This window comes from Engystomops pustulosus, chromosome 2, assembly GCF_040894005.1.
Source record: "Engystomops pustulosus chromosome 2, aEngPut4.maternal, whole genome shotgun sequence".
Lineage (NCBI taxonomy): Eukaryota > Metazoa > Chordata > Amphibia > Anura > Leptodactylidae > Engystomops > Engystomops pustulosus.
This window is the reverse complement of record NC_092412.1, coordinates 162,698,578-162,720,987: the sequence shown is the minus strand read 5'-3', so window position 1 is coordinate 162,720,987 and position 22,410 is coordinate 162,698,578. Positions and strand designations below refer to the sequence as shown.

The 22,410-nt window shown below is 41.0% G+C and overlaps 1 protein-coding gene across 2 annotated transcripts; it reads left to right on the top strand.

Annotated features, from left to right (window-relative positions):
• Positions 1 to 8,423: 8,423 nt before the first annotated feature.
• Positions 8,424 to 22,083, top strand: LOC140118828 (E3 ubiquitin-protein ligase makorin-2-like). Of its 2 annotated transcripts, XM_072137184.1 has the most exons (8): positions 8,424 to 8,572; positions 9,082 to 9,201; positions 17,784 to 18,016; positions 19,474 to 19,580; positions 19,649 to 19,836; positions 19,936 to 20,046; positions 20,231 to 20,369; positions 21,643 to 22,083. In XM_072137184.1, the coding sequence occupies exons 1-8, from the start codon at positions 8,526 to 8,528 to the stop codon at positions 21,811 to 21,813; spliced, it is 1,116 nt and encodes a 371-aa protein (XP_071993285.1). In that variant the 5' UTR covers positions 8,424 to 8,525; the 3' UTR covers positions 21,814 to 22,083. The 2 variants fall into 2 exon arrangements, with proteins under 2 accessions (XP_071993285.1, XP_071993286.1); XM_072137185.1 differs by lacking the exon at positions 17,784 to 18,016.
• The last annotated feature ends 327 nt before the right edge of the window (positions 22,084 to 22,410 follow it).

Sequence of the window (22,410 nt, the reverse complement as noted above, 5' to 3'; positions counted from 1 at the left end):
GCGAACATATGAGGGGTTATTATTTGCGGGGTGAGATACAAATGATAGATAATTCATTTTAGGGGGGTCTATAGTTTATTTATGAGATTTTAGTAACTATTTCAAGGGGGATACAAACAAAATTATCAATTTTTATTGTGGATTTTTAGCCCTTTTTTTTGTTCTGCTCGTCATAACATAAAAATAATATCGTATCTGTATTCTCTGGTTCACTATGATTAAGGTGATACCTTATTAATATAGTTTTACTGAGCAAACCGATATTGGAAAAAAAATCACTTTTTTTTTTACTATCTAAAACTTTTCAGGGCATAATCTGTATGTTTAAGCTTTTGGGTCTAGTTGAGGGCTTATTTTTTTGCGAAAAGAGTTGTTCTTTTCAGTCGTATCATATTAGGGCACATAACTTTTTTGATCACTTTTTTGTGATGGTATTTGATTAAAAATGGTATATTACTGGAAGTTTTTTTTTTTTTTTTACGTCGTTTATTGAGCGGGTGCAATATTGTTTTAGATTTATTGTACAGATTGATACGGAGGCGGTGATACCAAATATGTACTTTTTTGTGCTTTATATACTTTATTTGGATTTTATAATTAATTGGGCTGATTAGGGGTCTTGTTAAAGCCCTTACATTGCAATACATTTGTATTGTAGTATACAATTTATGGTTCAATAAACTTTATTGCATGCGAGCAAAAAGCCTACAAGTCAGGCACATGTTCGGGTCGCAGGCCCCTGTTTTAGTTATGTCACGACTTTATATGCATGTAGGTCTTAAGCTCAGCAAGGCAAACATAAACATACTTAAAATTCGATCAACCAGTTAAAAGTGAAAAAGAAGGGGGGTGAAGAATAGGGGGATGGATCGGATCCCCCGCTAAGCACACCGGGGGGGGGGGGGGTGTCTGATCCACGGGGGACAAACTTAACGCGCGTGTAAGGGGTTAAACACAAACTCCGATCCCGGGTGTTAGTGCCGAGCCACAGCCTGACACCGGCACCAGCGACCCCTGATGTCCCACAATCTTTTTCTGATGCGCTGAAAGGCGGCATGTCAGAACAAGTACTCTTAACCCCTTGATGCTCTGCGCCATAGCTGTATGGCGCAGAGGTACAGGGGATGTATGAAGAGGGCTCATGGGCTGATCCCTCTTCATAAACAGGCGGGGTTTGTTGCATAATGCAGCAAACCCCCACCGCTAATAACCGCGTCCGATTGCAAAAATGCCATATACTGCAATATATATATTACAGTATATGGTAGGAATGATCAGACCACCTAGGGTTAATGTACCCTGGAGGGTCTAAAAAGTAGTTAAAAAAAATAGTTTAAAAAATAATAAAAAAAGGAAAAAACCGAAAAGTTCAAATCACCCACCTTTCCCTAGAACTGATATAAAACGTAATAAACAGCAAAAGTCACAAAGACACAATAGGTATCGCTGCGTCCCAAAATGCCCGATCTATCAAAATATAAAACCGCTTATTGCCGGCGGTGAACCACATAACGAAAAATAGCACCCAAATGTCCAAAACACGACTTTTACACCATTTTACATCACATAAAAAATGGAATTAAAAGTGAACAAAGTGTCGCACCGACCGCAAAATGGTAGCAATTAAAACATTGGCCCATTTTGCAAAAAAATGATACCTCACACAGCTCTGTACACCAAAGTATGAAAAAGTTATTAGCATCAGAAGATGGCAATTTTTTTTTTCTTTTTCCTACACATTCTTTAATTTTGAAAATGTGTTAAAACGCAATAAACCTGGTATAAATTTGGTATCACACTGATCGTACCGAACCAAAGAATAAAGTAGATGTGTTATTTGAAGAGGATGGTAAAAGTCATAAAAACTGAGCCCACAAGACCATGACGCGAACATGTGTTTTTTTACAAGTTTTGCACATTTGGAATTTTTTTCCAGCTTCCCCATACACAGCATGTAATAATAAATAATGTTACGGAGAAGTAAAATTTGTTATGAACAAATTAAGCCCTCATACAGCTCTGTACATAGAAAAATGAAAAAGTTATGGATTTTTGAAGGTGTAGAGCAAGAAATGAGCGTAAAAAAACTTGCGTCCTTAAAGGGGTTATGCCACGAAACAATTGACTACAAAAAGCTGTCAAAGAGGTTAAAATATTTCAAAAATCTATTTGTAATGGTTACCTGGAAGTAAAGATTCCTTTCTATTTGTTATTATGATGCGTGTTCAGCCTCTATTCTGCTCCACACAGAAGCAGATGTGGGAGGGGCCAGGCCAGGCACAGCACTGACAGCGGCAGTTATTCCACAACTCAGTGCTACAGAGCGCTCAGCCTTCAGAGTCTCCTTCCACCAGCTGTGCTCAAATAGTCCCTGCATTTACTGATCCAATAGAAGTCCAATTGAAATGTGTCATACGCCCCATGTTAAAAGTGCACCAAAAAAAGTTGGTGCAGTCTGTCAAAGCAGTGCAGGGGGCACCAGATTCATGAAGAACGTGCGCCAGAAATCCTGAATCTGGCGCCCCCTGCACACTACACAGGACACTGCACATAGTACACATGTACTATGTATTCTCACAGCATCATGGTCGGTCAGGCTGACATGCATGGCAGAAGTCTAGGTGGTTGCAGGGGAGGCAAACCCCACGTGTATCGTCACTCCAAAGTGACACTTACCCCTGAGGAAGTCACTTTGAAGTGAGGATACGCATGGAGTTTGCTGTCCCTGCATTTTTCTAGACCTCCGACATATTTACACTTTACTGTCCGCCTGACCGACCATGATGCTGTGAGAATACATTGTTTTGCTCTTCTTGTATGCATTGATTGTACAAAATTAGGTGCAATAGTTGTTTTTATAACTTTTACTAATAAACTTTTGTATTTTTGTATGTTGATTGAATCTCTTTCTGTGTATTTTGTAAGGAATTGCAACCAAATCACTAGATAGATAGATATGTGATAGATAGATAGATAGATAGATAGATAGATAGATAGATAGATAGATGGATAGATATGTGATAGATAGATAGATAGATAGGAGATAGATAGATAGATAGATAGATAGATAGATAGATAGATAGATATGTGATAGATAGATAGATAGATAGGAGATAGATAGATAGATATGTGATAGATAGATAGATGGATATGTGATAGATAGATAGATGGATATGTGATAGATAGATAGATAGATAGATAGATAGATAGATAGATAGATATGTGATAGATAGATATGTGATAGATAGATAGATAGATAGATAGATAGATAGATAGATAGATAGATAGATATGATGAGAAAATAGGCAGCACTCCAAAGATATCGTGCAAAAAAATAGTGTCCTTTATTCCATGCTTTTGAAAAAGTACAGCAAGAGCGACGTTTCGACTCACACAGAGTCTTTATCAAGGACACTATTTTTTTGCACGATATCTTTGGAGTGCTGCCTATTTTCTCATCATATCTTGACAAAGGATCCGTGGCCCGATCCCAGTGTGCCTGCACCCACCACTATTTGCTTACTTTTTGGTGTGCTGTTTTCATTTTCTCGAAGTAGATAGATAGATAGATATGTGATAGATAGATATGTGATAGATAGATAGATAGATATATAGATAGATATGTGATAGATAGATAGAGAGATAGATAGAGAGATAGATAGGAGGTTGCTGATGTTTAGCGACTTCCCTGCTAGTCAGGCACAGGGGCCCCTTTGCAGGAGAGCAGGGTAACATGGAGGGACAGTGAATGGTGGAGAGTACAGGAGGAGTATGCATCAGGAGAGCAGTGTAACATGGAGGGACAGTGAATGGTGGAGAGTACAGGAGGAGTATGCATCAGGAGAGCAGTGTAACATGGAGGGACAGTAAATGGTGGAGTGTATAGGAGGAGGACTGCAGGACAGCAGTGTAACATGGAGGGACAGTGAATGGTGGAGATTACAGGAGGAGGACTGCATCAGGAGAGATCAGAGCTCAGCCTGTTACTTGTGTTATCTCTGCAGCCTCCTGTGTGACCTGACTAATGGTGGAGGGAGGAAAGGGCTGATACATTGCTATGATCCATGTTAGGGGAGGACTCCTCTGAGCAGACATGTCTGGCTGCAGTTACCTTGTATCTGCTGCTGTAGGCTCCTGTGTAGCTGGTGAGCAGTGGCCATCACAGCACAATCTCTGCCCCTCCTCCTCTCTCACCTCCTATTGGCTGCAGTGTGTCAGGTGATCTCTCAGTGTGCGGAGGAGCTGTGAGCCCGTGGAGTGATCTGTAGTGGAGAACAGCTGACTGACTCCCTCAGCTGTTGCTCAGGACGGGACACAGCTACCACCGGGGGGCGCCAGCAACCAGAACAAAAGGAGTTATCTCAGTAAGCCTGCAGATTTTGTAATAAGTGTAAATGGTGAAAGTACTTTTAACAATGCATTGGACCCAATTACAGCAATGTGCAATGGTGACACAACCCCTTTAAGGGTGATGCCACACGTGATGTTTTGAACACGTGTTTGACCCGTTTTTAACCAGTCCATCAAAAAATGCATGCGTTTTTGACCAGTTTGAATTAAGATAATTGGTCAAACCTGTCAAAAACGGATGAGTTTTCAAAAAACGCATGTTTTTTTTTTTTTGACCGACTGCTTAAAAAACGGCCCAAATACGCGTTCAAAATGTGGCATCCCTAGGTGGTTAAAGGGGTATTCACATTTCAGCAAATTAATGTTATTGTTTTTATGATAAAAAGTTACACAATTTTCATATATACTTTCTGTATTAATTCCTCATGGTTGTAGAAATCTCTGCTTGGTGTCTTTCTATAGAAAGCTTATGCGTTCACTTCCAGTGGACAGTAATCTGACTGTGGTCACATAGGTGTACAGCACATTATGTCACATAAATTAATCAGAGCTGTATTTTATAACGAGCTGTGCACCTGTGTATCCATGGTCAGATTTGTGTCCACTGGAATTAAATATAGAAGCTTTCTATAGAAGGACAGCAAGCAGAGATTTAGAAAACCATGAGGAATTGGTACAGAAAGTAGTTTGGAAAGTTGTATAACTTTTTATAATGCAAAGAATAACATTAATTTGCTGTAATGGGAATACCCCTTTAATGATCGCTGTAAAAAGCCGATAGGGCGGTCATTGCGGGGTTAAAGAGGACCTGTCACACTGAGGGCTCATTCACACGATGCGTCACTTTTTTAAATGTGTTTTTGATGCATTCTAAAGGCTTCAGCCTTGATCACATGCTACGGTTACATTGCAGATGCATTTTAGCAGATGCAGTGGAAATGCAAAGTAACCTCAGCATGTGATCAAGGCTGAGGGCGCATTCACGCGTTCCGCTAGCGTCGCGTTATGAACAGGGGGCGGAGTTTGGGGCGATCGCATATGCGTTTCCAGAGAAACGCATGCGATCGGGTTATTAATCGCATGCGTTTCCCGGGAAACGCATATGCGATCAGCCCGAGCCCCGCCCACTGTGCGCTAGCGTCGCGTTATGAACGCAACGATAGCGGAACGTGTGAATGCGCCCTCATGCCTTTGGAATGCGTCGAAAACGCATCAAAAATTCTACGCAACGCATAGTGTGCATGCGCCCTGACTAAATCCTCTAGGAGCTTCTTAATAAAGTAAGCCGCTGCCTAGCCCTACCCCAGAAAAAGCAGAGTTAGGGTGATGTCACACATGGCGGTTTTAGGCCGTTTTTGGGCTGCTTTTAGTTTTTTACAATCTAAAAACGGCCCAAAAACTGCCTAAAAACGCCATGTGTGACATCACCCTTAGGATCCATGCACAGTGACATATGGCGAGCGTATATACGGCCGCATACACTTTTCCAATAGTTGTCTACGGCGCCCAGGCTTGGTCTGGTGAGCACAACGACTACGGCAGGGAGCATCCGTTTTTGACAGGTTTTACCAATTATCTTAATTAAAACTGGTCAAAACCGCATTAGTTTTTTGACAGACTGCTTAAAAACGGGCCAAAAACGTCTTCAAAACACCATGTGTGACCGCAGCCTTAACCCCTTCCCGCCGCGGCCCTTTTTCGATTTTGCGTTTTCATTTTTCACTCCCCACATTCAAAAATCTGTAACTTTTTTATTTTTCCATGTACAGAGCTGTGTGTTGGCTTATTTTCTGTGTAACAAATTACACTTCAAAATGGTGGTATTTAATATTTCATGTCGTGTACCGGGAAGCGGGAAAAAAATTCCAAATGCAGTGAAATTGGTAAAAAAACACATTTGTGCCGTATTCTTGTGGGCTTGGATTTTACGGATTTCACTGTGCACCCCCAAATGACATGTCTACTTTATTCTTTGGGTCGGTACGATTACAGGGATACCAAATTTGTATAGGTTTTATAATGTTTTCATACATTTAAAAAAATTAAAACCTCCTGTACAAAATTTTTTGTGGGGATTTTGCCATCTTCTGGGGCTAATAACTTTTTCAGACTTTGGTGTACAGAGCTGTGGGTGGTGTCGTTTTTTGCGGATTTTGGTGACGTTTACATTGTTATCATTTTTAGGACTGTACGACCTTTTGATCACTTTTTATAGATTTTTTTTTTAAATTTTAAATGGCAAAAAAGTGCCATTTTCGACTTTGGGCGCGATTTTCCATTACGGGGTTAAACCCAGTGAAAAATCGTTATCATATTTTGATAGATCGGGCATTTTTGGACGCGGCAATACCTAATGTGTTTATGATTTTTACTGTTTATTTTTATTTATATCAATTCTAGGGAAAGGGGAGTGATTTGAATTTTTAGGGTTTTTTATTATAATTTTTTTTAATTATAATTTTTACCATTTTTCAGACTCCCTAGGGTACTTTAACCCTAGGGTGTCTGTACGATCCTATCATATACTGCCATACTACAGTATGGCAGTATATGGGGATTTTACTACTCATACTTTACCATGTGCTGACAGCACATGGTAATGAATGGGTTAACCCGAAGTAGCTTCGGGTCTTCGTGAGACCCGAAGCTACCATGGCGACGGATCGCCGCTCCCCGGGGAGCGACGATCCACGGAAAGATGGCGGCGCCTGCGCGCCGTCGTCTTTTTGATGCCGCCGGCGATCAGCGGTAAAACACCCACAATCGGTGCCGGCACCGATCGCGGGTGTTATCGGTAAGCCTTTGCTGCGATATGCAGCAAAGACTTACCGGCTATGTCACATGTCGGTAAGGGGTTAAACTTCTGGCGTTATTGGAACATGTCGATGAAGCTAGCAAACGCTGCACTGCCATAGCCCTCAAAAGGCTGACCAAGCTTATAGCATTCCGGTGTATTCATGAGGTGGCAATCCGAGGAGGTGGTAACTGCCGAATGAAGCGTGGCAATAACCGTCAGGGCGTGTTCACATGTTGCACTTTGGTTGCGTTTTCATTGCATTTTTAAATGCATTACAACAGCTGAGGAGAGGTGATTTGCCTAATTACATTACTATTTACATTTGTTAACGCATTGCTGACGCATGTGATCACATGTGCTAACATCGTGTTTACAATGCATTTTGTAAACGCAAATGTTAACGGTAATGTAATTAGGCAAATCACCTCATCTCAGCTGTTGTAATGCGTTTTAAACCGCAATGAAAACGCAACCAAAGTAGTGTGGGAGTCTTGGTCTGGGGTAGAAGCTGAAGAGAGGGGAGTGCCGCCCCCCCCCCCCCATTAATAAGCTGGATCACTGTGAGGGTGGTGGCACAAGTGCAGTTTTGGCTGCGGTTGCAAACGCAGACCAAACCGCAGTCACCGGACCGCCCCCCCCCCCTTTGCGCTAGCGTCGCCTTATGAACGGACGCCTAGTGGAACGTGTGACCGTGGCCTAACACTGCTATTACTGGGATAGGGCTTTAGTAAGCAGCTCCTAGGCCGTGGTCACACGTACCGCTAGTCGTCCGTTCATAACGCGACATAGCACACAGTGGGCAGTCCTCGGCATGTGCGTCCGGGCCGAGGACCTCCCCCTGTGCACTAGCGTAGCGTTATGACGGACGCCTAGTGGTACGTGTGAACGCGGCCCTAGAGGGTTTTTTTAGGGTGACAGGTCCTCTGTAAGAGGTTAAAAATGTGTGAGAGGTAAATATATTAGATAACACTGAAACATGGGGAAATCCCTTCGACAAACTATGTGATAAGACAGATCTTTCACAAAAAAAAATTAACATTACCTTTGTGCTACCAAAGGTGAAATCTGCCAAACCCCTTGCAGAAAAAAAACTCATGTCTGACAATCTTCCAATATAGAACATTTTCTCCTATTCAAGCCAATATACATCCTTGCTAATATGACGCATACTCTGAAGCATATGGATGTAATTCAACCACCATCCTTGGTATTAAGTTGCTCTTCACTTTGGCTACCCACCCCGTCATGGGCAGTTTTTGAGGGCGAGCAGTCCTGCTGAGCGGTAGAGGCGGAGCCGGGGAGGAGCCCCCTAGTGGCGCAGTTTATAAGACTCTATAATGCCGTTGTTAGCGTCAGTTACGTTTACCGCCCGGAGGAAATGGCTTCAGCAGCTAGCAGGTCGTCGGCTTCCAGAGCGCCCTGCAGGTGAGTAGTGACCATAGGGCTGCTGCATTCAAAATGAACGCGGCGTGGCCATGCCTCGGAGGTTTTAATTAGCTCATCTCAGCTTTAACTAGGGAAAGTCTGTCCCCACTTATGGTTTCTGAGTGTTTTAAGATCTTGTGTTCTGCTCTGAGAACTAGGGCCACGTACAACCACATAAGTAATTTTACATGAAATATATCTTCTTAACAAAACGGCATTTGCTGTTGGTTGTGCAGTGCAGGAGCTTAATATTGGCCTTTACAGGTATGATACAGCTTCCTCTGTTCATCCTGGTAATGTGGAGACCACAAGTGTATGTATTTACCTGCATAAAGAGGACCTGTTAGCCATCAAAACGGCACTAGGAGCTGCTTACTGTTTTTATAGGTGACAGGTCATCTTTAAACTGTACCCACTGACTTGGATGTTGTCTTACAAATTCTTTATCTGAGCTATGTTATACTACCGGTATGAGCAATTTAACTGTTAATTATGTTTTTATTTAATAGAGCATTTTTTCGAGGCACATGCAGATGGGGTGTTAATTGTCGTTTCTCACATGAGAAAAGGTCAGCTCCTATTTGTAGACATTTTCAAAAAGGATTCTGTGGTTATGGAGACAAATGCAGGTAAGGTGATCTTGATTTCAGTATAAATGCATAATGAGGGTCACATAAAGTCTATAGAGTCTATAAATACAATGCAAAAACCCTGGATTGAAGGCTTGTCTTGAGCCCGTCCCCTAATGTTTGCTTTGCGTTTGTAAAAAGCAATACAAATGCTACGTGTGACTGCACCCTTAGGGCTCATTCACACTGCCGTCTGCGAGGCCGTACATGCGGCCGCAAATTTGCGGCCGCATGTACGTCCCCATAGACGGCAATAGCGGCACGGCGGGGATACGGTGCCACACGTGTGGCACCGATCCGGGCCGCACACCGCAAAAAGATAGAGCAAGCTCTATCTTTCGGCGGATGTGCGGCCGTGTGCTGCTATTTCCTATGGAGGGAGGAGGGGTCACCACCTCCTCACCTCCAGCACACGGCGTGTGAATGTACCCTTACTCCAAAAAATTGGAATGTTGTTATTCATAACATTAAGAACTGAACTGGTACCAGTTTGTAACTTGGTGTCAAATTTTAGGCTAGAACTATGGACTAGCTCTAAAATTGCATTGTTTAAACTATAGACAAATTGCACTTGTATCTCTGGTTCTATTTCTATAACATCTAGAATAAACTCCAAAGAGCGACGGCTTATTTTCTGCGTTCTAAATTGCACTTCATAGTGGCGTTATTTAATATTCCATGCCATGTACAGGCAGTCCCTGGGCTACGTACAGGATAGGGTCTGTAGGTTTGTTCTCAAGTTGAATTTGTATGTAAGTCGGAACTGTATATTTTATCATTGTAATCCCAGCCAGAACTTTTTTGGTCTCTGCGACAATTGGATTTTAAAAATGTTGGGTTGTCATAAGAATGAATATTAACACTAAAGCTTCATTACAGACACCTTTGAAAACTGTTACCACTGATCATTGTAGCCTAGGACTAAAGTACAATAAATTACCAATATCCAGAGGTCCGTTTGTAACTAGGGGTCGTATATAAGTCGAGTGTTCTTTAGTAGGGGACCGCCTGTACTGGAAGTGGGGGGGAAAAAAAATTCTAAATGCAGTTTAACTGCATTTGTGATGTTTTCTTGTGGGCTTGGATTTTACAGCTTTCACTGTATGCCCCAAATGATATGGCTACTTTGGGTCGGTACGATTACGGGGATACCAAATTTTATGTTTCATAAAACGTCCTGTAGAAATGTTTTTTATTTTGCCATCTTCTGGTGCCGATAACTTTTTTTTTTTTTTTTTTTTTTTTTTTTTTTTTGGTGTACGGAGCTGTGGGTGGTGTCATTTTTCAACTTTTGGCGTTTCCATTGCTATAATTTTTATAACTGTGTGACCTTTTTCTCACTCTTTATCGATCTATTTATTTTTATTTTTTATATATATATTTTTCAAAATGGCAAAAGTGCCATTTTCGACTTTAGGCTCTATTTTCCATTCTGCGGGTTATATGCAGTGAAAAACCGTAATTGTATTTTGATCGGGCCATTTCATACGATGCGATCCCTAATGTGTTTTTGTATTATATTATAATTTTTTTTTTTTTTTTCTTCATGAGACCCGCGGCTGTTATGTCACAGGGAGCGATGATCCGCAACAAGATGGGAAAATGCCCACGAACCCACCGATTGCGAAATGCAGCAAAGACTTACGGGCTATGGAGATGGCTCTGCCAGCGAGCCCTCTCCATGCACGCGTTGGGAAGGGGTTAAACTACTCCAGTATTGGGTTTTATGTAGATCATGGAATAATACAAGGCTTGTCGTTTTTTTGGAAAAAGACAGTTTTACTATCTCTGTGGGGACAGGCATTGCTGGTCTGTACAGTTACATAGGCTGACAGTTATAATTACCTGAATCAGTATTGTTTCTTTTCGTGTGCCCTAGTGGGACAAATAAGAGTACCTGTATATTTGTACAGCTGAAGGATCTAAGCTAAATATGCCGCCTCCCACTAGTGAAATCGCCACCTGGACTCACCCATTGCAGGGTGTGTGAAATGGTTGAAGGGTTGTAGTTTCCTGCACAGCTTACTACTAAATTCACCATGCTAGTGAGGGACAACATTCTGGTACACTTTGTCTGCTCAGATCAAGATTTAAAGGGGTTGTCCTCTTTCACCAAATAATTGATTTGAGTAAGGAAGTTACAAAAAGTATATTGGAAACTTCTGTTCAGAAGCATCCAATCTGTTTATCCTCTCCTCCAATTTTGGGACATAAAAAAGGCACTGGCTTGCTCGAGATGTTTGTTAAACTTTTTTTTTATTTAAGCCATAGCCCGCAATAAAATTGATTTACCGTATACACTCGTGTATAAGCCGAAAAACATCGCCTCGGCTTATACACGAGTCAATAGCAATAAAAAGTAATTATTTAAAAAATAATAAAGTTGTATGCCCTCCGGTGGCCCCGATGCACAGCGCTGCTCCCCTGATGTCTGCGCGGCTCGTATTCTGTCTTCCCGGCTCCTCTTCTTGCTTCAGCGCCCAACTTCTATAACGTCGTGCTGGGCCCCGCCATGTTCTTCTCCCGGCGGCGTCTTCCCGGGAAAGAACAATGGCAGCGCCCACCACGATATTGGAGAAGACAGGCGCTGAAGCAAGAAGAGGAGCCGGGAAGACGGAAGACGAGCCGCGCTTCGCATTGGGGCCACTGGAGGGTGAGTATAGAAGTGTTTTTTTTTTTTTTTTTTTTTTGTTTTAATTATGGGGTGGCTGTATGGTACATACTGGGGGGGGGGGGGGTCTGACCAATGCATTTCCAATAGGTCTTTGCCGTTTTTGCTGGTAAAATTAGGGTTCTCGGCTTATACTCGGGTCGGCTTATACTCTAGTATATACAGTAACAATAAAAGGTTGTTGAAAGCGGGACGACGCGTTTCGCGCTTGAAGTAAGCGTGTAATTCTGCTTTTTTTTTTTTTTTTTAACTTTCAATGACCTTTTATTGTTAAATCAATTTTATTGCGGTCTATGGCTTAAATAACAAACATCTCGAACAAGCAAGCGCCTTTTTTACGTCCCAAAAATGGAGGAGAGGATAAATGCAACCAGATTGAATGCTTCCGAACATTGCTTACTGTCTACAGGAGAGCGAACAGTGGGATCGGGCAGCGGCAATAAGTCTCGTTACAGGCTTCAAGAGGAGTTGTGCCCTTTGTGCACAACCCTAAAAGGTTAGTGTAACCTCACATCCTCTATTCATTTGTCTAAGGGTAATACACCATAGGAGCGCTCTGTCTCTCTATATTAGAAACTTCTGTCCATTGTCTTCTGATGGACCAAGGGTGCACATGCCATTATCAGATTAATTAGACCCATGTGATAATAGCTCATGCACCTGCGTGCCATTACAAGGCCATGGACAAATTTCTATCCCTGGACGTAAACTTTCTATAGAAGGACAACAATTAGAAAACTTGAAAACCGGTGCGGAATTGATGCAGAAAGGATTTGAAAATTTATTTAACTTTTTCTTACAAAAATCATATCAATGGCCGAGGCCATTTGACAAGGCCATTTAATTTTTTATTTTACATTCAATAATCTAATTTTATTTTGCTATATAAAGGGCTTGTTTTCAGTGACTGTATTTAATATCCCATGCCGGGTACTAGGAAGTGGAAACGGCAGTCTTATCAACTTATACTGCCAATAGCTACATAGTAGGCTCACAAATTCACCTGCCACAAAACTTGGACTAGACAAAATACGGTGAAGGCATATAGATAAAATTTAACTTTTAATGATCCAATGTTAAGTGAATAAATATTCTCAACCACCAATGTTGAGTATGGACCAATGGTCCTCTATTATATGCCTGATGGGGCCTGTGTCCCCACTGAATGTAGCGATCATTCTTATGGGCTTTTTTTTTTTTTTTTTTTTTTTGGGGTTGGTCCTTTGATGAATGACGTTTTTGACATTCTTTGCTTCTTTACATGAGGATATTTCTTGAAAAGCTTAACAATTTTTACATGGGGTGGTTGTTTTTTTTGTTTTTTTTTTTTTTCCCATGAAATGTGAGACTTTTTTTTTTTCTTAAAATTTATCAATTAGTTGTTTTTAATAAGTAGTACCGTTTACTTAAGTATAAGCACAAAAGTGCTGAAAAACCCTAACTCTAACTAAGTCTATTAACAGGAACCTACCACCACGACTCTACCTATAAAGGTAGAATGGGTAGTAGGTGGATGTATGGGACGCGATGATGGCGGGAGACGTGAGTATTAGCTCTAAAAAGGGCTATCTTTTTAAAACTTTAAATACCCTAATATGTAAATTTTCTTAAGCAGCTACTGGGGCGTGGAGTAGCCAGACATGAGGCTACACGTCCTGGCTACTCCACACCCCAGTAGCCTCTTTTGTCCTCCTACCCTCCTGTTTTCTTTGTGGCCGCTGCGCCGGAGCTAAATCGCCGGAGCACAACTCTGAACTCTGCTTCTCGTACGAGGGCGCACAGCTACGAGCAGAGCTCGCATTAACGCCTCACCACGCGTCATAGACGCGTGATGAGGCGCCATTACCCCCCAAAATAATTGCCATGCGTAAAGTTACGCTTGGAAATTATTCCCTGTAGCGTGCAGGCTGAGCGGCCCGGCGCGAGCTGCAAATGAGGTACATGTCTGTAGCGTGATCGCAGCGCGCGCCGGGCCGCTCAGCAGATCACGTGACAGTGTCAGGGGCGCGCCGGAGAGACCCGAAGTGAGTTCACCGGGGGAGATCTGTGGGCTGCAAAGATGATTCTCCCTGTCCTGCTCCATCTCTACCTGCCTGCATTTGTGATCGACGGGACCTAAAAGCAGTCCCTGGTGAGTGTGCGCAGTGTTGTGTGAATGCAACGTTGTGTGCTCTGTGTGCGGTGTATTACTAAAATTTTCATACTCCTCCTCGGGTAAAAATACTCCTCAAAAATGGTGAGGAGTATTTTTACCCTTTTGGAAAAATATTAGTGCGACCTCTGGCTACGAGGGTAGGAGGACAAAAGAGGCTACTGGGGTGTGGAGTAGCCGCGACGTGTAGCCTCATGTCTGGCTACTCCATGCCCCAGTAGCTGCTGAAGAAAATTTACATATTAGGGTATTTAAAGTTTTAAAAAGATAGCGGGAGACGTGAGTATTAGCTCTAAAAAGGCTATCATCGCGTCCCATTCATCCACCTACCACCCGTTCTACCTTTATAGATAGCATCGTGGTGGTAGGTTCCCTTTAAAGAAAAAAACTATACTCTCCTTTCCCATGCACCCCCGCAGGTACTCCTCCGCCATCAGCACACACTAAGATGTCAACAAGCAGCCGATATCATGAGTTCGATGGCACCGTGCATGGACACGCAGGCTGGTTTAAGAATCTTAAAAGTTGCGGGCACACTGCGGCGTGTAAGGGGCTTCAAGCGTTAACACTTTAGTGTTTTTTTTTTTTTTTTTTTTTATGGGTAAATAAGTAAACATCCCCTACACGCAAACATTTCCTATACTCCTCTAAAAGTAAAAAAAATTACCAATAAGCCTGCATGGTATCGCCGCGTCCGTAACAATCTCTACAAAAACACAACATTTTTCATAATATCACTTTACAAAAATGTTTCAAAGTATGTGCCAAAATGGTACCACTAAAAAGGACATCTCGACACATAAAGGAGCCGTAAACCAGCTCTGTCAACCAAAAAATATTTTTTTCAGTAAAAATGTATTTAAAAAAAAAACTAAATGAGGCATTACCATGATAGTGATCAATTGAATAAAGATGTTATTTTTATGGTATGGTATAAGGTCCTCCATACATTGGAGTTAAAATCTCATCAATAAGCTCATGACCAACTAAAATGTAGTAGTTGTAAAGTACATCTAATCTCACAGAAAATAAGCCCTTATGTCCAAACTGCCAATAACCTAAATATTGTATAGCCATTTAAAGGGAACCAGTCACCACACTTTTCACAAATACAGTTAGTTACCAGGGCTCTATGGGAACCTGTCACTAATTGGCCCCTTTCTATTAGCTAAAAAATTGTTCCCCTCAGATTCCCATATATTCAACTTTAGTTTTACCTGGTATCTAAGCATGGCTACAGCAAGTCGAGAGGGGGTGTGACCTCCTCGGGCTGAATCCAACAGCTCCCCTCCATCCTATCTCTGTATGCAGCTATAATGTCATGTGACCAAGGTGACATCATTGCAGGTCCTACAGCTTTTGTATCATTAGAAAACTCTACACCAAACATATATCTCATGAAATCGTAGCATATTGTGTCACATGAACTTACAGCAGCCTGCATGGAGAGGAGTAGAAGTCCATGCAGGCTGCTGTGATTGTTTTATGTGGTACATGGGGTACAGTTTGCTAATACTTGGTAGATTAAGGACCTTTGATGTCACCCTGTCACATGACATTGGAGGGAGTTGAGGGAGCGTGGCCTAAAGATGCATAGATACAAGATGCAAGATTATAACTGATTTTATGGGGATCTGAGGGAAACAATTTTTAGCTAAAAGCAGGGTGTCAGATAGTGGCAGGTTCCTATAGAGCCCTAGTAACTACCTGTATCTGTGAAAAACGTGGTAACAGGTTCCCTTTAATAGTAACTATGCATAATATGCTCTGAATGGCCCATATTCCCTTTGATGCCATCCCGTGTACCCAAACAGCAGTTGACCACTACATATGGGGTATTTGGAGTGCTCAGGAGAAATTGGGTATCAAAGTTTTGTAGTATTTTATCCACTGAGAATGTACACATTTATTTGGCCAAAAAAAAAATAATTTCAAATTGCACACAACTGTTTCAACTTGTGTAAACCAATTAATCTTCATAAAAGTGGTTTTATGTACCTTGAAGGGTGTAGTTTCTTTAATGGGATAATTTATGAGGTTTTACTTTTATTTCGGCCTCTAAAAGTCACTTGAGAGCATAACCTACAAAAATGAGCATGCATAAAAAAATCTGTAAATCTTAGCTTTAAAGGGTTTTTTTTTTTTTTTTTTTTTGACTTTGGTAAAATAAAACCTTTTGGTGAAAAATTCTCGATATGAAAATTACTATTTGCATTTTGAGAAAACCGCAAAAGCTACCACTAGCATGAAGTACAAAGTGTCTACAGGACCATTTCAAAATTATTTTGATGTTTTAAAGCATTCTGCAGTTAAAACCACTTATGACACAGGGCAGTTTTGAAAAAAATGGACTGTCAGGAAGGTGAAAAGTAGCTGTGGTGGCAAGGGGTTAAACTTGGTAGTTCAGGCAGGGCCTTTATTATGTTCAACTTTTCAACCAATTCTAGACACCTATTGGCTGTTAACCCCTTCATGCTTCGTGACGGATATATCCGCCATGGAGCTGTGAAGGTTGTATGAAGAAGGCTCACGGGCTGAGCCTTCTTCATACAGAGATGGGCTTTGCTGCAAAAGGTGTTAACCTTTTCTTTGCCGCCGGCAAAGTCGCCAGCGGCACTTTAAATTTGGCAGCGCATGGGCGCCGCCATCTTACCTCCGATCGCCGCTCCCCCGACCCTCATCGGGGGGCGGCGATCGGTTGCCATGGTACCCTCGGGTCTTCATTTGACCCGAGGATACATGGCTTCTGCATATCCATTACAATGAGCCTGTGGCTCATTGTAATGTATAGTGAGCAGAAATGCCATATACTGCGATACAGTAGTATTGCAGTATATGGCAGGAGCGATCAGACCATATAGGGTTAATGTACCCTAGAGGGTCTAAGAAATAGTGGGGGAAAAAAAGAAAAGTTTAAAAAATGTAAAAAAAATAATAAAATATTAAAAGTTCAAATCACCCCCCTTTCCCTAGAACTGATATAAAATATAATAAATAGTAAAAATCACAGACACATTAGGTATCGCCGCGTCCCAAAATGCCCGATCTATCAAAATATAAAAACTGTTACGGCCAGCGGTGACCTCCGGAACGGCAAATGGCGCCCAAATGTCCAAAACGCGACTTTTATGACTTCTTAGATGACATAAAAAATTATCAAAATGTTGCACAGTCCTCAAAACGGTAGCAATGAGAACGTCGGCTCGTTTCGCAAAAAATGACGTCACACAGCTCCGTGCGCCAAAGTATGAAAAAGTTATTTGCGTCAGAAAATGGCAAATTTTTCTTCTTTTTTTGTACACATTCGTTTAATTTTTTAAAACGTATTAAAACGCAATAAAACCTGTATAAATTTGGTATCACCGCGATCGTACCGAACCAAAGAATAAAGTAGAGGTGTTATTTGGAGAGCAGAGTGAAAGTCGTAAAAACTGAGCCCACAAGAACATGACGCACCTGCAGTTTTTTTCAATTTTTCCACATTTGGAATTTTTTTGCGGCTTCCCACTACATGGCATGGAATAATAAATAACATCATGGGAAAGTAAAATTTGTTACGCACAAAATAAGCCCTCACACAGGTCTGTACATGGAAAAATGAAAGTTTTATGGATTTTTGAAGATGGAGAGCGAGAAATTAGCGAAAATACCCTGCGTCCTTAAGGGGTTAAATGCGTGCCATTAAAGCTTGTGTGTTTTTTTTTTTTTTTTTTTTTTTTTTTTTTTTTTTTTTCCCCCTTCCCATTTCATTTCTCCTAGTTTTTTACACATTCCATGTGAACCTTCTGATTCTCCTTCCGGTTACCTTGCCAGCCGTAGAGTCTCTGAGCCATGCATTGTACCTTGTGTGCCTACTCCTCAAGTTGGTAGAAGAGTCTCAGAGCCATCTGTTACTCCTTTGCTGTCATCTGCCTTTGAACATCAGAGAGTGCCTGTTCAATTGCCCAGAGAAAACTGGGCACTTGCAGCAGAATTTGTACCACGGAACACAGGTGTGAATTTTTTTTTATTTATTTTTTTTACCATATACATTGCCAAAATTAAAGGAAAGCTACCACCATGTATCTACCTATAAAAGTAGATGGGGCAGTAGGTACATCTATTGGATGCGAGGATAGCCCTTTTAAGGGCTAATCCTCATGTCCCCGCAATATTTTACTAACTTTTAATTCCTTAATATGTAAATTTTGTAAAGGGGCTACTGGGGCGTGGAGTAGCCGAGGCTACATGGCACGGCTACTCCAAACCCCTGTAGCCTCTTTGATCCTCCTCTCAGATATCTTCAGCCCGCAGCTACTCATAGCTGTGTGTCAAATATGATGGGAGGATCAAAGAGGCTACTGGGGAGTGGAGTAGCCTCGGCTCTGGCTACGCCACGCCCCAGTAGCCTTTTCAGAAAATCTGCCTATTAGGAAAATAAGTTTGTGGGGATGTGAGCTTTAGCCCTTAAGGGCTATCCTCATGTTCAATAGATGTACCTGCCACCTGATCTATGTTTTATAGGTAGATATGTGGTGGTAGGTCTTAAGCTTTGAATGCAAAATTGAGTGCAAACCTTCTATAAAACTAATTTGCTTTGAAGTTTTCAATTTGATTAGTGGCCACATGCATGGGTTCACATGTGTATTGAAATTTGAAAATAACACCACTAGCATGCAGAGATGAGGGAAAATAACAAGTTCCTCTATAGACTACACACGTGACTTGTCAGTAGCACAAATGCAGGGCAACATAAAGCATGTAACGTCGGAAAGAATGGCATTGCATTTTAATGCAAATCTAGCTGACTGGGAACAGAAGCGCAAAGGTGGGAGGCAAAGAGCTGAGCAGGCTGCAGCACACAAGCCAAAGCCCTGGGGACTACACAGAGGATTCTGTAGGGATGCCAGGTAAGTTATAAACACAATTATATTCTAATGCAAATGCTTAGAGAAAGCCGAAAGACATATTTGCAATGCAGCTTTCATGGGCTTCTTTAACAAGTCTTTGTTGAAAATGAGTTTCCCTTTATAATAGTCTTGCGGTAAACTGGGGGACTGGTGATGTAGCTGATTATTTTATTTATGCTTTTATTTTCATGGGAACACGGCAAAAATATAAATTATTTCCCTTTAAAACACTACATCCACAAGTTTTAATAATGGATCATTGAAGCCTTAAAAAGTACCTGTCATCAGAAACCCCTTTTTGGCTTCCCCCATACAGGATATTGTACACATTCGCAACTGTTTATTATTTACCCTTTGGCAATGTGTACAATATTCTGTATGGGGGAGTCAGAAAAAGCGGCTTCTGATGACATGTTCCATTTGACATCTCCAATAGAAAGGCAATACAATAAGAGTGCATCAACAGACCTCCCCTGGTGCACTTAAAACCTATTTAGATTTGGCTTTATGAAAATGAGCTGTTAGAAAAAAATGGTAAAGCTAAAGTCACTTTTTCTTAGGTCTTGTGAGATCTGTGTCTAGCCCAATCCTAATGGATAAATCAAAGGAAACTGAGCACCATGAAGCGAAGCATCAAACCTCGTTGAAAATTCTTCATTCTAAAATGGTTAGTACTATGATCTTGTTTGTGTAGAGTGTGTGTATATAACTAATGTGAAATCTTTCTTGCTGTAGGACCATTCCAGCTTTCAGTATGAACGTAGCAGAGATGTTGTTTGTGGTATCTGCATGGATAAAGTATATGATAAACAGATTGCTGAAGAGAGAATATTTGGAATTTTGCCAAACTGCAGCCATGCATATTGTGTTGGCTGCATTAAACGCTGGAGAAAGACTCGAGACTTTCAAAATGAGGTTATAAAGTGAGTTTCCTTCATACAGATAAATGCTGCTAGTGTTTCTCTATATTGCAGTTTTGGGTTAATGTATAAACTTAACAAATGCAAATTTTATTTCAAAAGGGGTTGTCCTCAGTGTCGTGTAAAGTCGAGTTACTTTATCCCCAACAAATACTGGATTGGAGACTCTGAAGAGAAACTGCAGTTGATTGAAGATTTTAAAGCAAAGACTGGGTAAGTTAACATTAGTGTGCAGGCTGAGCTGTCTTGTCAATATATCAGAATTGTATAGTATGCTGTCTAAGCATGATACCTAACCTCTCCTCTCCCCCTCTGCCCCCCCCCCCCCCCCCCCCCAAAAAAAAAACTTGTTCTTTGCCAAAAATATTTCTTTGAATATTGTGGTCTTCCTCTGCAGTAGGATCCGCTGCCGATTCTTCCTAAGGAGTAATGGGTACTGCCCTTTTAAGTCTGAATGTATTTATCTTCACGATTTACCACATGGTCACCGAAGGAGAAGAAAGAAGGACCAACGAAGGGCTAGTGCCTCTGCTTTGGTAACAATAAACTGTTCTGTTACTGAATAAGTATCCTATTTTTTTTTTTTTTTTTTTTTATTATTTTTTTTTCTTTGAAGAAAAATACACATGCAAAATATTTGACATGTACCCTGTACGCCATATCGTTCCAGTTAAGTAAATCATTACCCATCAGAAAAAAAAGCTTACATTTTATCTATTGTAGTTACAAAGGTTACCACTAGGATGAATGACTATGCAAATGAGCCCGTGGGGCTCCATTTGCCTACAGTCATTCATCCTGGTGGTAGATGCCCTTTAAGAATCTAAATTGCATTGCAAAAGGACTGGATAACATGTAGTATTTTGCTGCTTTCTGAGAAGACTTTTGAGGGATACTTATTCTGTTGTAGTTTGCACTAAACTGCACCACATTTATAAGTGTTTTGTCGCTCCTATGACTTTGATGTGGCCTTGAGCCAAAAAAGTCTGTGCCAGAAATTCTGCTAACCTGACAATTGTCCTAATTTTCTGGCATAAAGTAAGCCAACTAATAGGAGGTTCAGAGTAGGACTAGACAGTCCTATACAAAGACAGATTTATCATCCAAAATAAGACTCTTCTATAAATCTGGTGCAGAATAAGACTCTTAGGACTCTTTTTGTAAATCTGCACCTTTGTTTCAATTAGAAAATGGAGTTCCCTTAAAGGGGTATTCTCATCTGGGCACTCGCATTCAGTTTCATTAATCTGCCATATGTAAACATTTCTTCCATTAGATGTTCTTAATAAATGTTATGTTATGTGAAGATAATTCCTCATAAATGTAGCCATGTTGTCCCTTAGAAACGAGATAGCTTCCTCGGATACGGCCACCTCTGATGGATTGAGTGCACAAAGAAAGAAACGGTTATTGTATATAAAATGTCCGGGAGTTACTACATGTCGCACCGCCGTCCTGTGGTAATGATTGCTGGATCCTGGTGGACCAGCAGGACTCAATACTGCATGTCTGGCCACCGCTGCCAGAGTGTGACGTGGTCGTATCCGAGGAAGCTATCTCATTTCTAAGGGACAACATGACTACATTTATGACAAATTATCTTCACACAGGAACATTTTTTTTTTAATAACATCCAATTGAAGAAATGTTTATATAAGGCAAATGAATTTAAATGTAAATGCCCAGATGGGAATACCCCTTTAATTTCAGATCAACATCCAATAGTATAAAATAATTCTACAGATTTCAAATTAAACTTTTCTGTATTACTTTGTAATTGACTTGCCATATTTTATTTTTGTTTTCCAGTCATATTCTCAGCTGGTAGGAATTTATGAAGAGGACTTCAGTGAAGAAGAGGATATTGACCTTCTGCACTGTGCTCTAACCCTTGCCCTAATTGAAGATCGCTTTGAGCTTGGATTGGGTTTTCCTGAGGAAGTTGAAATTTTGTTGGGAGAATGTAGTGATTCTGAATGAAGTACTTAGTTGGTGCAGTGTGTGTGTGGCGTGTGTGGTTTTTTTTTTTGTTTTTTTTTTTCTTTAACCAGTTTGTGGGTGTTTGATAAAGGTATATTGCTTGCATCCCTGGGTCTAATTGTAGCAGTGCTTTTCAGCAGGCCTTTAAAATGGCCCATTGGGTTTTTGGAGCAAATTTAGAAATGTTTAAAACTATTTGAAAAGTAAAAAAAAAGAAAACATTTTATAGTTGTTATAACATTACTTCTAGAATAAAGAATTTGTATTTACCATTTTTTGTCATTTTGTATGCTTAAGTTTCTTTAAAAGGAACTTGTAAACACAGAACGTGCCCCCCCCCATCCCAAACCACAAAGTATCTTTTTAGAGGTCTTTTATACATGTTTCCATGTATGCCTGTATCCATGGGATTAGAGCCAGCATTCATCTATAGACTTTCTACTGATGTCCATAGTTCTAGCCATGGATTTGGGGTGTGGGAGAGCTGCAGTATACAGTCAAACTTCCCCACCCACGTCCTCACGGACTCATGAAAGAAACACAATGTCATATTTAATGTATGGATGCTTTACAGAGCCAGAGATGCCCAGAGATGTA

What these genes read in the sequence shown, in the direction of transcription:
- LOC140118828 (XM_072137184.1), top strand. Translation starts at nt 8,526, where the DNA reads ATGGCTTCAGCAGCTAGCAGGTCGTCGGCTTCCAGAGCGCCCTGCAG. An exon ending in TTTCAAAATGAGGTTATAAA is followed by an intron (nt 19,837 to 19,935) that starts GTGAGTTTCCTT and finishes TTATTTCAAAAG; the next exon opens with GGGTTGTCCTCAGTGTCGTG. An exon ending in GGGCTAGTGCCTCTGCTTTG is followed by an intron (nt 20,370 to 21,642) that starts GTAACAATAAAC and finishes TTTGTTTTCCAG; the next exon opens with TCATATTCTCAGCTGGTAGG.